The sequence below is a fragment of the Equus quagga genome, chromosome 16 (genome assembly GCF_021613505.1).
Source record: "Equus quagga isolate Etosha38 chromosome 16, UCLA_HA_Equagga_1.0, whole genome shotgun sequence".
NCBI classification, from domain to species: Eukaryota; Metazoa; Chordata; class Mammalia; order Perissodactyla; family Equidae; genus Equus; species Equus quagga.
Genome location: NC_060282.1, coordinates 35,279,620 through 35,294,983, shown reverse-complemented (window position 1 = coordinate 35,294,983; position 15,364 = coordinate 35,279,620). Strand labels below are relative to the sequence as shown.

Below are 15,364 nucleotides of genomic sequence, written 5' to 3'. Positions count from 1 at the left end.
AACGAGGGAAGATAGTGGGATAAGTGCGTAATGGTAGCATTTATAAGGTATTAATTAAGTAAACAAGATGTTTCCCACCTGGGACTGGGAATAGCCTTTGGAGGTAGGATGGGTTGGGACAGCAGCCCATAGTCACCCAGGAAGGGAGGCCAGGTGGGAGGGAGAGGATCTAGGTTCATCGTTGTATTCGTTCCTTCCAGCAGCTCTGTCAAGAGATTTGTAGGATTCCACTTTACAGATGAGGAACCTAGTAGAGGGGTAGAGTCAGATAGTTAACTATTCTGAGACTCCAAAGTTTGTGCCCTTTCCTCTGTGATCTCCAGGTCTCTTGAATCTCTAATTTAAAAAAAAATTTGCTTTTCTGTTTGGAGGAGTCATTGCTCCTTATAGGAGGTAGGATAGTTTTGGATGCTGGGTGATGCGGTTTTAGAAATTGTGATGATCCTGGATGAAAAGAAGAAGGAAGGGAAGCTCACATCCCTTTATCTAGTGGAATTCATTAGCCCTACAAGGTGCTGTGAGCCTGGAAGAAAGCATAGGGTGAAAGAGTTGAAGGTTGCATGTGGATCTCTCTTCCAGTAGGAGAGCTCAGGTGAGCTTGGATACAGAACATTCTCTCTCCTAGCATAACACAACAGAAGGAAAATGGCCCTTACAGTCAAACACAATGAGATTTGAACCTCATCTGCCGGTTGTGTGACCTTGGTAAATTACTAATGTGTCCGAGTATTACTACCTAGCTCATTGGGCTGTCGTGAGAATTCAATAAGATAATGTATTAGATGTTATAACACAGTACAAACAGAAGACACCGTTTCCTCCTCATCTCCAAACAGGCTCTAGAGAGGGCTCCAGTAAAAAGACGGAATTAGAGAACTTTCTGTGGTTTTCCTAGACATTTCTGGACTCTAGCTTTGTTTAGCATTATCATGACTTTATTTCATTTGATCTGATAAAACCTCTGTGAAGTAGCTTAGGGCAGGTATTTATAGATGAGAAAATGGGATTCTCTTATTTCTTTAAATCCTTTGGAAATCTGTTGGACGAAAAAGATTTTCTAGAACTCTAAATGGTATGATAGTGACATCTGCTGTAATAGTTCATATTGTTACAGTCTTTGAAGAAGCTGCAGTTTAGATAATTTAACAGTATCATCAGGAGGAACTTAACAATTGATTTTATCACCTGCCATTTTTGGAGGAGAGGAGGTATAACATGACACATATTTAATGTGTCATCAAATATGCTTTTTTTAAGAGAACCACTTGTATAAATAATTATGATAAAACCTCAGTTTTTCAAAAAATACCATCACTTAGAAGATCTGGATTGTTAAGAGAGGTTTAAAGATGTTACTGGAAAGTGCCTAGCAAGGTACTCAGTGGTGGAGATTTACGTATGGTAATGAAGCAGAGGCAACTCCAGGTCGCCTCCAAGTCCGTCTGCACAGCCGATGCTCCCATAGTCGGGTCAGAGCTGGTTTAGAGCGGTTTGCAGTTGCATTTCTCTGAGGCGAAAGCCCAGCTCAGCTGAAAAACATCTCAAAGGAAGATGTTAGCTGTGGACCAAAGCTAAGTTCTTCTGTTAGGAATACATATTGGTGTGCCAGGGTTGTGTATGGATGACATTTTGTGGAATGAAACTGTTGGTGGCTGGTATTTTGGGTAGTCTCACTTCTTGAATCCATTTTAGGATATTTTGTGATTTTTAAAAAAAATTAGATATCTCGTGTATTAGTTCTTTATCATCTTGTTTTCTTAGTATCATAAGTAATTCACCTTTTACCATTTACAGGTTCCCCATACTATCCGCTGAAACCTTTCATAAGCCAGAATGGCCTAAAGTGAAGAAGCAATTACCATTAATTTATATGGGAAAAATTTTGAGCAGACCCCAAAAATAACCTACCAAAATAAATCAAGCTACAGCACAGATGCTCACAGACAGTTAAGAGCTCTGGCTGCTGATGCTTGGTGTAGTTCCCGGAGAAGGAGCTTGGCAGCAGCACTTTTGCTGCTCATGGTGCATGCTGCCTCTATGAGGGCTCACTGCTAGACAAAAGCTGAATGCTATTTTCGCACAAGCAAAAATCCTCTTTGGATTTCTTTCGGTTATCAAAAATAGGTACTAATGTAGGTCTTTCATAAAAGCAAAGCGGCATAAAGTGAACATTAGGGTAGCAGGGGAGGCCAGCCCCATGGTATAGTAGTTAAGTTTGTCATGCTTCACTTCAGTGGCCTGGGTTTGGATCCTGAGCCCAGACATACACCACTTGTCAGCCATGCTGTGGCAGCAACCCATATGTTAAAAAAAAAGTGGAGGAAGATTGGCACAGATGGTGGCTCTGCGCTAATCTTCCTCAGCAGGAAAAAAAAAGGTAGCAGAGGAAACCTGTACAGGGATTTACTTCCAGGTAACTAAATTTGACTTTGTTTCGTGTCATATGCCAGTGTTGGATTAGTTTTGAAACAGGTTATACTTATCAATTATCCAGTGACTGTGAAATATTAGAAACAAATGATACTAAATGTATTTTTTGTTTTATTTTGTTTGACTTTTCAGAGTCTCTCTTGATTTTGGAACAAATACTTGGTAACAAACATGACTGAGTTTTGGCTTATATCGGCTCCTGGGGAGAAAACATGTCAGCAGACATGGGAGAAATTGCACGCGGCAACTACAAAGAACAACAATCTTGCTATTTCTTCAAAGTTCAACATTCCTGACTTAAAGGTCAAACTGCACTGTGCAAAGTAGTGTGTGCGTTCTTCAGGAAGGGGAGGGCAGTTGTCTCCACTTGCCTTCTTGTAGAGATGAGGTTCCTTCAAAAGAAAACTCTCCCATCCCTAGCCATTGGCATAATTTGAAATCTGTTCTTTCTAATCTTCAGTTTTTAGATAAGGAGGAAATTGAGATTTTAGAAATAAATTACCAAAATGAAATCACATTTTTCCCAAGTTTTTGTGCTTTTCTAAATCTTAGGAAAATATTTGATATGTTACATTCACAAATGTGACTTGCAGAAGTGAAAAATCTTAGTTATATATTCTTAAATATCACAGTGAATCCACTTTTCTGTTATTAAATTCATATAATGCTCACTAATGTTATACACGTTTTACCATTGCACCTCTTTAATCATACTTGGCAAATCTAACCTAGTTATTTGATTTAGTCCATCTGTTTAACATTCATTAAAGATCAGTAATCTAGCGGCCTCAAAGTGAAGCAGGCTTGCCAGTAAGCTTGACTGAACTTTTAGAAAAGATCATGATATTTATATTTTGTTGGTTACCTAAGTGAGGCAGTTAGACACAGCACTCATTTAAGAAATACTTAAAATTACTGATTCTTAATATTTTAGGAGTTACAAATTCCTTGGAGACACTGATAGAGACTGTAGACATTTCTTCCAAAACGTGCTCATTTACACACATAACAGTTTTGTTACAAATTCAGTTACAGACCCTCCAGGGCATGGTCACGGACCTTTGCTTAAGAGCTGCTGTTGTAAACCATGGCTTCAAATGATGCACTGTCGCTGGGTGGTGCAGGCAGAGGCACGGGCCTGCCTGGCAGTCTTCACTTCTTAAATGGTGGTTGTACCCATGAATTAGAGGATTATCTCGTACACATAAACAGCTTTGAAATGTCTGGAAAACATTTTTTAACCACTCTTGCACATTATGAAATAAAATATGGAGAACTTAAGGCCCTTCAAATCAAGATGGGGTATCATCTTGTTTTAAAAAAAAAAAAAGGATGTGAAACCTAAGTAATAAAATGCTGTATTTCCCTTGTAGGTTGGCACACTGGATGTCTTGGTTGGTTTGTCGGATGAACTGGCTAAACTGGATGCGTTTGTAGAAGGGTAACGTACTTTTTATGTAGACTAGAGCAAAATGAGAATATCTCATTAGACTATCTGGCCATTGGGTTTGTTATATGTATACATTGCTTATTGGAATGGTTTTAAAAAAGGATGACTTTTTTTTTCTTTGTAAATCTATGAAGTTATAATTTACATACGATAAAATGCACTTGTTTGTGAAATTGTTGATTCTTTCTGGTATCATTTTTTGGATATAGTTTACATACCATACAGTTCACCTGTTTAAAGTGCACAATTCAGTGATTTTTAGTATAGTCACAGAGTTGTGTAGCCACAATCAGTTTTAGTACAGTTTCATCACCCACCCCCCCCACCCGCCCACCATAAACATCCTGTTCCCAGTAGCAGTCACTCCCTGCCTGCCACAGCCCACTAATCTGCTTTTTGACACTTTAGATTTGCTTATTCTGGACAGTTGGTATAAATGGAATCATATAATATGTGGTCTCTTGTGACTGGCCTCTTTTCCTTAGCACAATGTTTTCAAGATTCATCCAGGGGCCGGTCCGGTGGCGCAGCGATTAAGTGCACATGTTCTGCTTCTCGGCGGCCCGTGGTTCACTGGTTCAGATCCTGGGTGCGGACATGGCACCGCTTGACAAAAGCCATGCTGTGGCAGGCGTCCCACATATAAAGTAGAGGAAGATGGGCATGGATGTTAGCTCAGGGCCAGTCTTCCTCAGCAAAAAGAGGAGGATTGGCAGTAGTTAGCTCAGGGCTAATCTTCCTCAAAAAAAAAAAAAAATCATCCATGTTGTAGCATGTATCAATATTTAATTTCTTTTTATTACTAAATAATATTCCATTGTGTAGATATACCACCTTTTATTAATCGTCAGTTGATGGACATTTAGATTGTTTCCACTTTTTGGCTGATACGAGTAATGCTGCTATGAATATTTGTGTACAAGTTTTTGCGTGCTCATATATTTTCATTTCTCTTGGATATGTACCTAGAAGTGGAATTGCTGGGTCAAATGGTAACTCTGTTTTTAACATTTTGGAGAACACCAGAATGTTTTCCAAAGCAGCTGCGCCATTTTACAGTCCCACCAGCAGTGTATGAAGGTTCTCATTTCTCCACATTCTTGACAACACTTGTTACTATCCACTTTTCTGATTATAGCCATCCTAATGGATATGATGTAGTATTCCTTGTTTTTTTTGTTGTTTTTTTTGTTTTTTGGTGGGGTTTTTTTGCTGAGGAAGGTTCGCCCTGAGCCAACATCTGTTGCCAATCTTCCTCTTTTTTGCTTGAGGAAGATTTGCCCTGAGCTGACATTCCTCTATTTTGTGTGTGGTTTGCTGCCACAACATGGCCGCCAACAAGTGGCGTAGGTCCATGCCCAGGAACCGAACCCAGGCTGCCTAAGCAGAGTGTGCTAAACTTAACCACTAGGCCACAGGGCTAACTCTCATGTGTTTTTGATTTGCATTTCCCTTATGGCTGATGATATGTTGAGCATCTTTTCATGTGTTTATTACCCATTTGTGTTTCTTCTTTGGAGAAGTATCTATTTGGATCCTTTGCACATTTTTTAGTTGGCTTTTTTTATTATTGAGTGTAAGAGTTCTTTATATCTTCTAGATACAAGTCCCATATCAAATATGACTTGCAAGTGTTTTTCCCATTCTATAGGTTGTCTTCACTTTCTTTGTAGTGTCCTTTGAAGCACAAAATTTTTAATTTTGATGTTCAATTTATCTGGTTTTTGTTGCTTGTGTTTTTGATATCATGTTTAAGAAACCATTGCCTAATCCAAGGTCACATGGTTTTATGTCTATATTTTCTTCTCAGAGTTTTATAGTTTTAGCTTTTACATTTAGGTCTTTGATCCAGTTTGAGTTAATTTTTGTATATGGTGAGTCCAGCTTCATTCTTTTGTATACAGATGTCCAGTTGTCCTAGCACCATTTGTTGAAAAGACTGTTCTTTCTCCATTGAATTGTCTTGACACCCTTGCCAAAAATCTATTGAACATAAATGTGAGGGTTTATTTCTTGACTCTCAGTTCTATTCCATATTTCTTTCTGTTCTGTATTTCCATCCTTATGCCAGTACCACATTGTCTTCATTACTGTAGCTGTGAAGTAAATTTTGAAATCAGGAAGTGTGGGTTCTCCAACTTTGCTTTTCTTTTCCAAGATTGTTTTGGCTGTTCTGGTTCCTCTCATTTCCATATGAATTTTAGGATCACCAAAAGAAGTCAGCTGGAATTCTGATGGGATTATGTTGAATCTGTAGATCGATTTGGGGAGTATTGCCATCCTAACAGTATTAAGTCTTTGAGCCATGAACATAGGCTGTTATGCCATTTATTTGAAGATGGTGATGCTTTTGTCTTCAAAATTCAGTTATATTAGAGGAGTTTAGTTAGTTAGTTAGTTTTACTGAGGAAGATTAGTCCTGAGCTAATATCTGTGCCAGTCTTCCTCCACTTTATATGTGGATCCCCACCACAACATGGCTGATGTAAGTCCACACCTGGGATCCAAACCTGCAAACGCAGGCCACTGAAGCGGAGCATGCCGAACTTAATCACTGTGCCATGGGCCAGTCCCTAGAGGAGTTTTTTTAAACTACAGTTTTAGTCATTTTTGAAATTCAGTATATATTAGTGTATATTACACAGTGTATACAGTGTATATTAGCTGAAATGGGTATAGAATCTTTGATAACTTTCTGCATTTTGATTAATTGGCAGAATCAGTCTACAGTTCCTTTGACTCTTAGAATGCAGAGCTTTTAAATACAAAGGGCTTAGGTAAATAGGTGTAATTCATAAAACACAGAATTTTGGAGAATCCTAGAAGTGTACATTTGATTGAAGTTTTAAGGAAATGGATTTGAATAGAGGGGAACTTGTTTTTGAAATCTGTGCTGAAGGGTTTCCCATTTATCTGTTAGGTTTTTCTGAATTGATGGAACCACCATAATGAAATGGCTGTGGTAATAGAGGCTGAGATGTTGCAGAGAGACCTCTTAACATAACAACGTGTAGTAAGGAAATAAACAGATCTAAAGATGTACTCATGGTCTTTAATATTAGAGGCAAAAAGGTCAGTTAGGAGACAGTTTTACAGTAGATTTGGCAAGAAATATTAAAAGCTTCAGTCACCTAAGGCCAGGCACTTGGCAATAAGAATGAAAAAGAGAAGATGAAAGAAAAAGTAACAAGTTACTTGTAGGGTTCACAATTCCATGTATTCATATAGAGCAAATGTGAAAATAATAATTGATGATATTCTCAAAGGACCTATTGATGGTAAGAATTGTCTCTTGGTTTCTTGATTATAGGTTTTTAGTTAAGAGTTTGAGGAAACTTTTTGAAGTTGCTGTCCCTGAGGTGGTTGTCTTCCCTGCATCCCCATCGACCTCATTATGATTTCAGGTCATGCAGCCAAGAGACGTCGAGGAGGGAGGTTCCTGAGAATATAATTATTAACCCTTATTTGGATCCTTATTAATCACCTCAGTGGCTTTATAGATCTTTCTTTAAATTGTCAATGGGATGTCCCAAATATACTTTGCTCACATTTTTAGGGAAGGAGTCTGAAGAGTATTTAGGGCAAATGCAGTTCGTTTGGTCAGTAGAACTGAAAGTTACCTGTGCAGTTTGTCAGCTGTTCTTTTCCGCACTGTTATGCGATCTTGTCTTCATCAGTCTTCCTGCAAGTTATGAGGAACTTAAAAATCATGTGGTTGTTAGACCTTGGTAGAATTGACAGATGGTAACTTAATGACTTAAATGTTCCAGTTTTTAAAGTCTGAACATTGTGGGGTACGGAGTAAATCATAGTTTATACTTTTTCAGTAATCTAATCATTAGAGCAGATTTGTTTTTTAAGGTGACCACGTGTACTTTGGCAAAGATACTCTTGTAAAGATGCACAGGTAGCTTGTGACGGTCTGAGTTATGCAATGTTAAGTTTATAAATTTGACTCCAGGCAATTTTATATGCTGAACTGTTTCTCTGGTAAACGTGCACCTTTTTGAATGTTCATAGCAAATGGTTCTTTTTACAAAAAGCTTGTCAATTTGTATGGGAATGATGATTTGTCTCCTTTGAAGGAATGGGTGAATTTTGGAGACATAGCCAAGTATATGTACAAACCCCAAGTTAAACACGTTGAAGATTTATGGCTTACATCATTTTTTCTGAAATTGTTCTACTTTCTCAGGTTTGAGGTCATTCAGTATAGGATTCTCATTCAAATTTAGCTCTTCTGTTGCTTTTTTCTGGCCCTTATTGGTTCATATTGCAGGAGTTCCTTAATTTGTCTTCCAGTTTGCCCTCCCTGCCATTGAGCATATAGTTATCAGAAGAATTCTCCGAAGCCCTGTTTCCGACCGTGTTACACCTCTCTCTGAAGTCTGACATCAGAGGCTATCTGTCTGCATTCTGGCCCCAGCCTACCTTCTTAGCCTAACCTCCACTTCTCAGCACAACATCCAGGCAGTTTGGACCCATCATCATTCTCTGAATGCCCATTCCTTTTCTACCTCTCCTGATCTTGACTCATATGATGCCCTCTGCAAGAATATACTTCTTCCCATCAAATCATCCTTTCAAAACCATTCCTGTCCTTCAATGCCCTTCCATGAGCCATTATGCTTTCTTGATTACAGTAGCTGGAAGTGGTCCCTTTTTTTTTTATGCTTCTGACTAACCTGGTAGTCTCAGCTGGCACTTACCACAAATTGCTTTGTATTTAGTCATTTCTGTTTTTTAGTATCTCTCCAATTCGACTTTAAGCACTGTGAAGCTGGTGATTTTGTCTTGTATACTTGACTCCGGACTCAGGTCAAGACACCGTGTTTTGAACACTGGACTCCAAAGTCAAGACACCATGTTTCTAGTTACAGCTCTGCCAATAATTGGTTTTGTGACTTTGTGACTTTTGTGACTAAGTCACTTACTCTCTTTATACCTCAGTGTCTTTACTTATAAAATGAAGGGATTGACAAGGTAATACCTAGATGCCTCAGTAGTTTTGGCGCTATGGTTCCCTCTTTAGCGTTGTTCCTTGCAAACAGTAGATGTTCAATAAATAGTTAATGAACAAATAATGCAGGACCTCTCTCTTCATCATTACTGTTGCTTGTATTCTCTTGCCTGTTGGATCCCTTTTGTCCTAAGTGAAAGCATATAATTGGTGAATGCTAACTCCCTGCGTCCTGCTTTGTTCTTGGTCCTTGCAGTCAGGTCTCTTGCCCAGTTTTTCGGCATATAACGTCTCGCTGTTGTTTCTCACCAGCTTCCCGCTACTATCTTTCCAGACTTAGTAAGCATATATTGTGTGTAGTCTACTTTAAAACTCTACAGTTATTCAGTTGAGTTTTGCATATAACAAACTCTTGGTCCATTTTATCCTTTGAACATTATTTATAGAAGTTAGGTCACATTTGTTCTGTATTATATAGACACGTGTAATGGGAACATATGTAGTCAAATTCATGTCTTTATATAATGTGTTCATTGTATAGCATGCAAGTTAGGTCTTTTTCCTCAAAATGATTATGGGTTTTTTTTTTTTTTCCTCCTAAGGGTGGTTAAGAAAGTGGCTCAATATATGGCTGATGTATTGGAGGATAGTAAAGATAAAGTTCAGGAGAATCTGTTGGCCAATGGAGGTAAGCTAATGTTTCATGATTTGCTATTGACTTGTATAAAGTGAATGACTTAGCTACAAAAACAAAAAAAGAACGTATAAAAAAGATCTACAGATGGGGCTGGCCCCGTGGCCGAGTGGTTAAGTTCACGCGCTCCGCCGCATGCGGCCCAGTGTTTCGTTGGTTCGAATCCTGGGCGCGGACATGGCACTGCTCATCAGACCATGCTGAGGCAGCGTCCCACATGCCACAACTAGAAGGACCCACAACGAAGAATATACAACTATGTACTGGGGGGCGTTGGGGAGAAAAAGAAAAAAATAAAATCTTTAAAAAAAAAAAAAAAGATCTATAGATAAGGATATTGAATGCAATAGAAAGCCATTAAAATGTAATTATTATTACTGAATTTGATGATACTGCCAGTTACATTCTGTCCCTGAAACACAGTCTTATGTAAGACAATCTTATGTAATAGAACTTATGATATGGATGTCAACTCCTTCCAAAAGCAATATTACAAAGATTTACCTTAGTTCTTTCTGAATCTCTTTGTTAACTCACACTTACAAGTGTGTTTCCAAGTTATGTGTCTTGTTCCATAACAGCATTGTTCCAGTTGAATACTTATTTTCTCCAGCTTTTCATAACTAATAGCATCCAACTGCTACAGCCTTAGAATAGAAATTGTTAATTTTTTTGCAGAGTAAGGCCTCCTACCCTCAAATTTGAATATGGCATTTCTTTAGTACCCATAGAATAGTCTACTACTGACCTCTTTGTAGCTAGAAACTAATATTTACATAGGGTTTGCTCTGTGTAATGATGGTTTTTAAAGATGACTTTGACCTCGTTGTTGTCTTTGTACTTGAATTTGTTGTTTTTTTGATGAAATACCACTTTAGCATTTTCTTCGTTTTAAATTAGGCTAATCTTCAGTGATATGATATTATAATAACAAATAACTGTTTCCTTTCATTCTATCCAGTATAGCCTACTGTGATAAAAGTCACTATTGTGACTTCGTTAAATTAACGTTTGTTAAGTAGAACCCTGGGGTGTCATGGGATGGTGAGCCACAGTCAACAAAAGACCTCAAGGGAAAGCAAAATAGAGAAGTTTATTACTCACAGGTCCTTGAGGAGGAGGGGCCATGTAGAAATGTCAAGGCGAGGTGCAGGCAGAGAGTGGTGCAGAGAGAGCAGTGGGACCTGGGGCACATGCCTTTCTTAGGGTTCGTGGGTGGAGTACGTTGGGGTTCCCAGGCTAAGTCTGAGTTGGTCATTTCAAACCAAAAGCGGGGCTTTGGTAAGTTTTGAAGGGGTCTTATCTAAGGGGTACACAAGAGGAAGGCCCTAGGCAGTGGGGAGAGTACTTATCACATGGGTCATTTCAGGGGGTCATATCAGGAACTTATATTTACTTGTGACTCTGCAGGCTGTTATTGAAGGAGGGGCTGGTGTGATTTCTAGGCCCCTGCAGGCACTTGGCCACGTAAAATGGATCTCGAGGCAGCAGTATGGAGTAGTTTGGCTAAAGTCTCAACAGTCACTGTATTTTAAAACCAGTGTTTCTCTAATCTCATTTGTTCTTGCAAATAATAGATGCTCAATAAGTACTTAATCAGCAAAAAAAAAAAAAAGGAAAAGAAAGAAGAACTTAACTTGTTCTTGCTTTTTATATAATAGTCATCCTGACCTAATTGTTTACTGTTTCTGTTAATTTGTGTTTGGTGCAGAAGGAACATATGTTAATTTAGGGTGCCTTTACTGATCTTCTAGGTATTCAGTGAGTTAGGGCGGTCAGCCTAGGAGGTGGAATTGGGGTTGACAATCTAGGGAGCATTGCATCTAAAATTGCTTTTGGAAATGCCACCTACGTTGTTGACATGTTGGTATTATGTAGGGAGAAGTTGACCGAGAGATTTTGGTGTGAATTACTTTTTCCAGTTGGCCATACTTGACATTTGGTTTCTCTGACCTCAATCCCATCAGATTTGAGGGGTAAAGTCATCTTAATTACTAAGCTTTCAGTGAATTAGTTGTTGAGTGTCTCTTTGGCTCTACGTTTTTTATTTTTTTCATTTGAAAGTGAGAGGGTCCTAGAAACAATCATCACATGGTTTTAACAGACAAGGTCATTTTCAGTTTGTTTAAGTTGGCAAAGAGAAGATACTTTTGTCAAATTCTGCTTATTGAGGAGACAATTTGAAGTAGTTTCTTAATCTTTGTGTCTCTTTCTCCTGAATATGAGGCATATCATGGGTATGTGCATATTCTGTTTATTAAGTCGTCAAAGTAGAAGGAGCATTTATATATATGTATATATATTAAATTTTGAGTAAGGAGAAGAGATCCAATCAGATTACAAGGTAAAAATTTTGATTAATCCAGTTACTTAATGCAGTTTCACGTCTATTTAATCAGGACTCTTCAGAAAAGACAAGCATCTTTACTAATTTTTCTCAATGCCAATTTCAGCATTTAAATCTATTACTGTTTAGCAAACTATAAAAACATTCTTTTCCTTCTCAGTAATTAATTTATTCCCTTATTTCAGTTGACTTGGTTACTTATATAACAAGGTTTCAGTGGGACATGGCTAAATATCCAATCAAGCAGTCCCTGAAAAATATTTCTGAAATAATTGCCAAGGTAAGATAAAAAATGACACAGGTAGGACACATTGATTTATAGTGGCATTTTTTATTTTATAAGGATTTAGCTATGAAATATTCTTTAGGTTTTTTGACAAGGCAACTTAATTATATGTGACTGATACAGACAGGAGGTACCCTTACTACAACTTTACCAAAAAAGAAAGATGTTAAAAAGTATAACACTGTCATGTGTATCCAAGTTGTGTAGTTTACTTATTTATGTTGTTAACTTAAGTATTGCATCAACAATGCTTAAATAAGAAAAGAAACTTTAAAATTCTATAATGATTTATACAAATTTTAAGGGTAACTGAAATGATGTAGAACAGGAAATTGGAATCTCTTAAAGATTCCTGAGTCGTTCAGGTGGATGTAATGGTCACTTAAGTATGTTTATGTACAGTACTGATTCAGGCGTTAAACCTCTGACACCTTCTGACATATTTAGTATTCATCTTCTACCCAGAAAAATGCCAATATTCATGTGCCGTGTTATTTTCTGTAGAGTTTCAGGGAGTACACAGATCATGAAGCCCATCCATGAACTCACTGAGCTAAGAGCTCTTTTTATATTTCAGAGTCCTTGAGCTTGAGGGAAAACATAAAAGTATCACCTGAAACTATAAGGCAAATAGACAAGGAGCTATTAGTTGTTTGCCAACATTTTTATGACCTGGCTAGAGTGGAAAGTGTGGTCTAAATTACTTGGACAGACTTTCCTTGGCTCCCAGTGACTTTATTTGTACAGTGTTCTCTATGGATAAATATAAATGAATAGACTATTAAGGATTTTAGCTAAAATCATTATATAATTCAATGCAAATGAGTAGTTCAGTAATGTAAAGTAGTGCTTTTACTATGACTGAGCCTTATTTTCTTTTGATCCTTGTCAAGGAGTTAGTGGTCTTCTTCCTGATATTATTCTAGATGAGGAAACAGCTCAGAGAGGTGAACTGACTCATAGCTAATAATGGTAGAGCTGAGTTGAAGCTAGTTCTTCTAGTGTTAAATCTGCTGCTTTGCTTTTCTCCCTAAGTTGTTAGTAGTTTCAGTCAACTTTTTAAAAAATCAGCTTTTGTAGCATTTCTAAATAAATTCAACTACAATTTCAATTTCATTGCGAAAATATTTTGGGTAAGAATAGTGGTGAACAACAAACTCTATGTGGTTTAGTTCCTTTTGGAAATTAATCCTTCAGTCTTGTGAATTAAAATCTTTTATTAGTAATTGTTATACTTAGTGGCAATAAGTAAAATATGTGTGGACTAAAACATTATCTTTAGTAGAAAAGATTCATATGGAAATTACCATAGTTATTAAAAATGAAGTAAGTTATTTTTTAAAATTACCTTTTAAAGTTTTACTTTAAAATAATAGAATATTCCTACATCAGAAACTAGTGGTGTTTTGTTTTTTTTAAAGTTAGTGTTTAAGTACAGCTACTTTAATTGTATCAGTAGAGGCAGATTTAGGAAAACTTTCTCTGTTCTTGTTTTTTAAAGGGAGTGACTCAGATTGACAATGACCTGAAATCTCGAGCATCCGCATATAATAACCTGAAAGGGAATCTTCAGAATTTGGAACGAAAGAATGCGTAAGCATATCAAGTATATGTGGATATTAAGAATTGGGGGAGCACTCTAGCATATGCTGAATGAGCTATTGTTGGCTGTTTCTATAATCAAATGGTGTTTTTTCACTTCATGAGGAAAAGTTCGTGAATTTAGGCTAGTCAAAATAGATGCAAGGCTGATTTATTATGCTTGTTTCACAAATAATACTTGAGAGTTGGGTCCTGGTTTGTCCCTTTATCCATTTGATTTTTCATTGAAAAATTGTCAAATTAATTCTCTTAAATCATAGTTTAATTCCATAGCAATTATCTGCTACTCAAAAGAATTCTTTGGAAGAATCCTTTTATAATGTAATCATTCTTTAATTTATCTGTTTTCCAAGTTTACATTTTTTTACTTGTTAGGTTTTCTTAAAACAGAACACAGTTGTTTTGGTTGATCTCATTGTAGTATGACTACTACAAGTGTAGCTTTAAGCACTTAGCTATTCAAGTTATGCATTCATATCCCAGAGGGAAAGTTGGTTGGACACTATCATGGAGCAAAGAGGGCAAGTCATTTCATTATGAAAGACTGATCTGAAAGAGTTGATTATTGGGTTAACTAACCAAAATTGCCCAGTGTCAAATGATACCCAGGGAAAGGGAGGAAAATCCAAGGTTGTGCTTAGATGGTGTAATTTTGTAATTATGATGACATATGCTTTAATTGATATCTAATGAATAACGCTTTCCCAGTCAAGATATTATATATATAATCAAGAGAAGAGCTGAGTTATAATAATTAAAGCAAACACAAAGGGAGACACTAGAGGCAAGTTTTGATAAATGTTGACATTTCTTTGGTTGCAGAGGTGGGAGATATTCAGCTAGATTTTGACTTCTTATAGGTAAAAATGTTAACTAAGGCTAATCCTTCTCTTGAGATGTATATATAATATATGTGAATATAATTAGCCTGCTGTTTCTTTATTTGTGTTATGGAACCACATAATTATCAGCCTAATGATTTTTTTCTTATTCTTCAGAGGAAGTTTGCTAACTAGAAGTCTAGCAGAAATTGTGAAGAAGGATGACTTTGTTCTTGATTCAGAGTATCTCATCACATTGCTGGTTGTAGTTCCTAAGTATGTCTTTTCATTACAAAAGGTTTTTGCTTGTTAAAGTACAAGAAAAATGATACTGCAGTATTGATATTGTATGTGATACGTAATTGATATCATTGCAATATGATACTGTAATTTGAAGTTTTCCATAAAACCCAAGTATAAAGGGAATATCACCTTGTTATTCATTCTGTCAACCAACATATATTTATGTGGCATATACCATAGAATTTAGTTGATAACCTGGTAATGGGGATGTCAGTTATAAATTGAGATTCCAAATCAAGTTTAGCAGCTTAGTAGTGTTGGCTCATTAAAAAATGAAGTAAGGCTAAATTATTGGATTTTTTTAAAATACAGATTTTAGATTTTTCAAAATAGGAAGCTCTTTGTATTTGTTTTTCTGAAAAATCTTTGATTGGTTAGGATGAACTAAGCCCAATAAGAAGCAAAGCATGGATTAGATCAGAGGTTAGCAAATTTTCTATGTAAAGGACCAGATAGTATTTTACACTTTGC

The 15,364-nt window shown here is 36.9% G+C and overlaps 1 protein-coding gene across 3 annotated transcripts in view; it reads left to right on the top strand.

Annotated features, from left to right (window-relative positions):
- The window catches only part of ATP6V1C1 (ATPase H+ transporting V1 subunit C1), a 40,864-nt gene that overhangs the window by 11,135 nt on the left and 14,365 nt on the right, over positions 1–15,364 (top strand). For all 3 annotated transcript variants that reach the window (XM_046642045.1, XM_046642044.1, XM_046642042.1), the window contains 6 exons: positions 2,563–2,733; positions 3,804–3,871; positions 9,443–9,528; positions 12,067–12,161; positions 13,669–13,760; positions 14,768–14,866. In XM_046642045.1, the coding sequence (XP_046498001.1) occupies positions 2,602–2,733; positions 3,804–3,871; positions 9,443–9,528; positions 12,067–12,161; positions 13,669–13,760; positions 14,768–14,866 (572 nt within the window). In that variant the 5' untranslated portion in view covers positions 2,563–2,601. The remainder of the gene's footprint in view (positions 1–2,562; positions 2,734–3,803; positions 3,872–9,442; positions 9,529–12,066; positions 12,162–13,668; positions 13,761–14,767; positions 14,867–15,364) is intronic.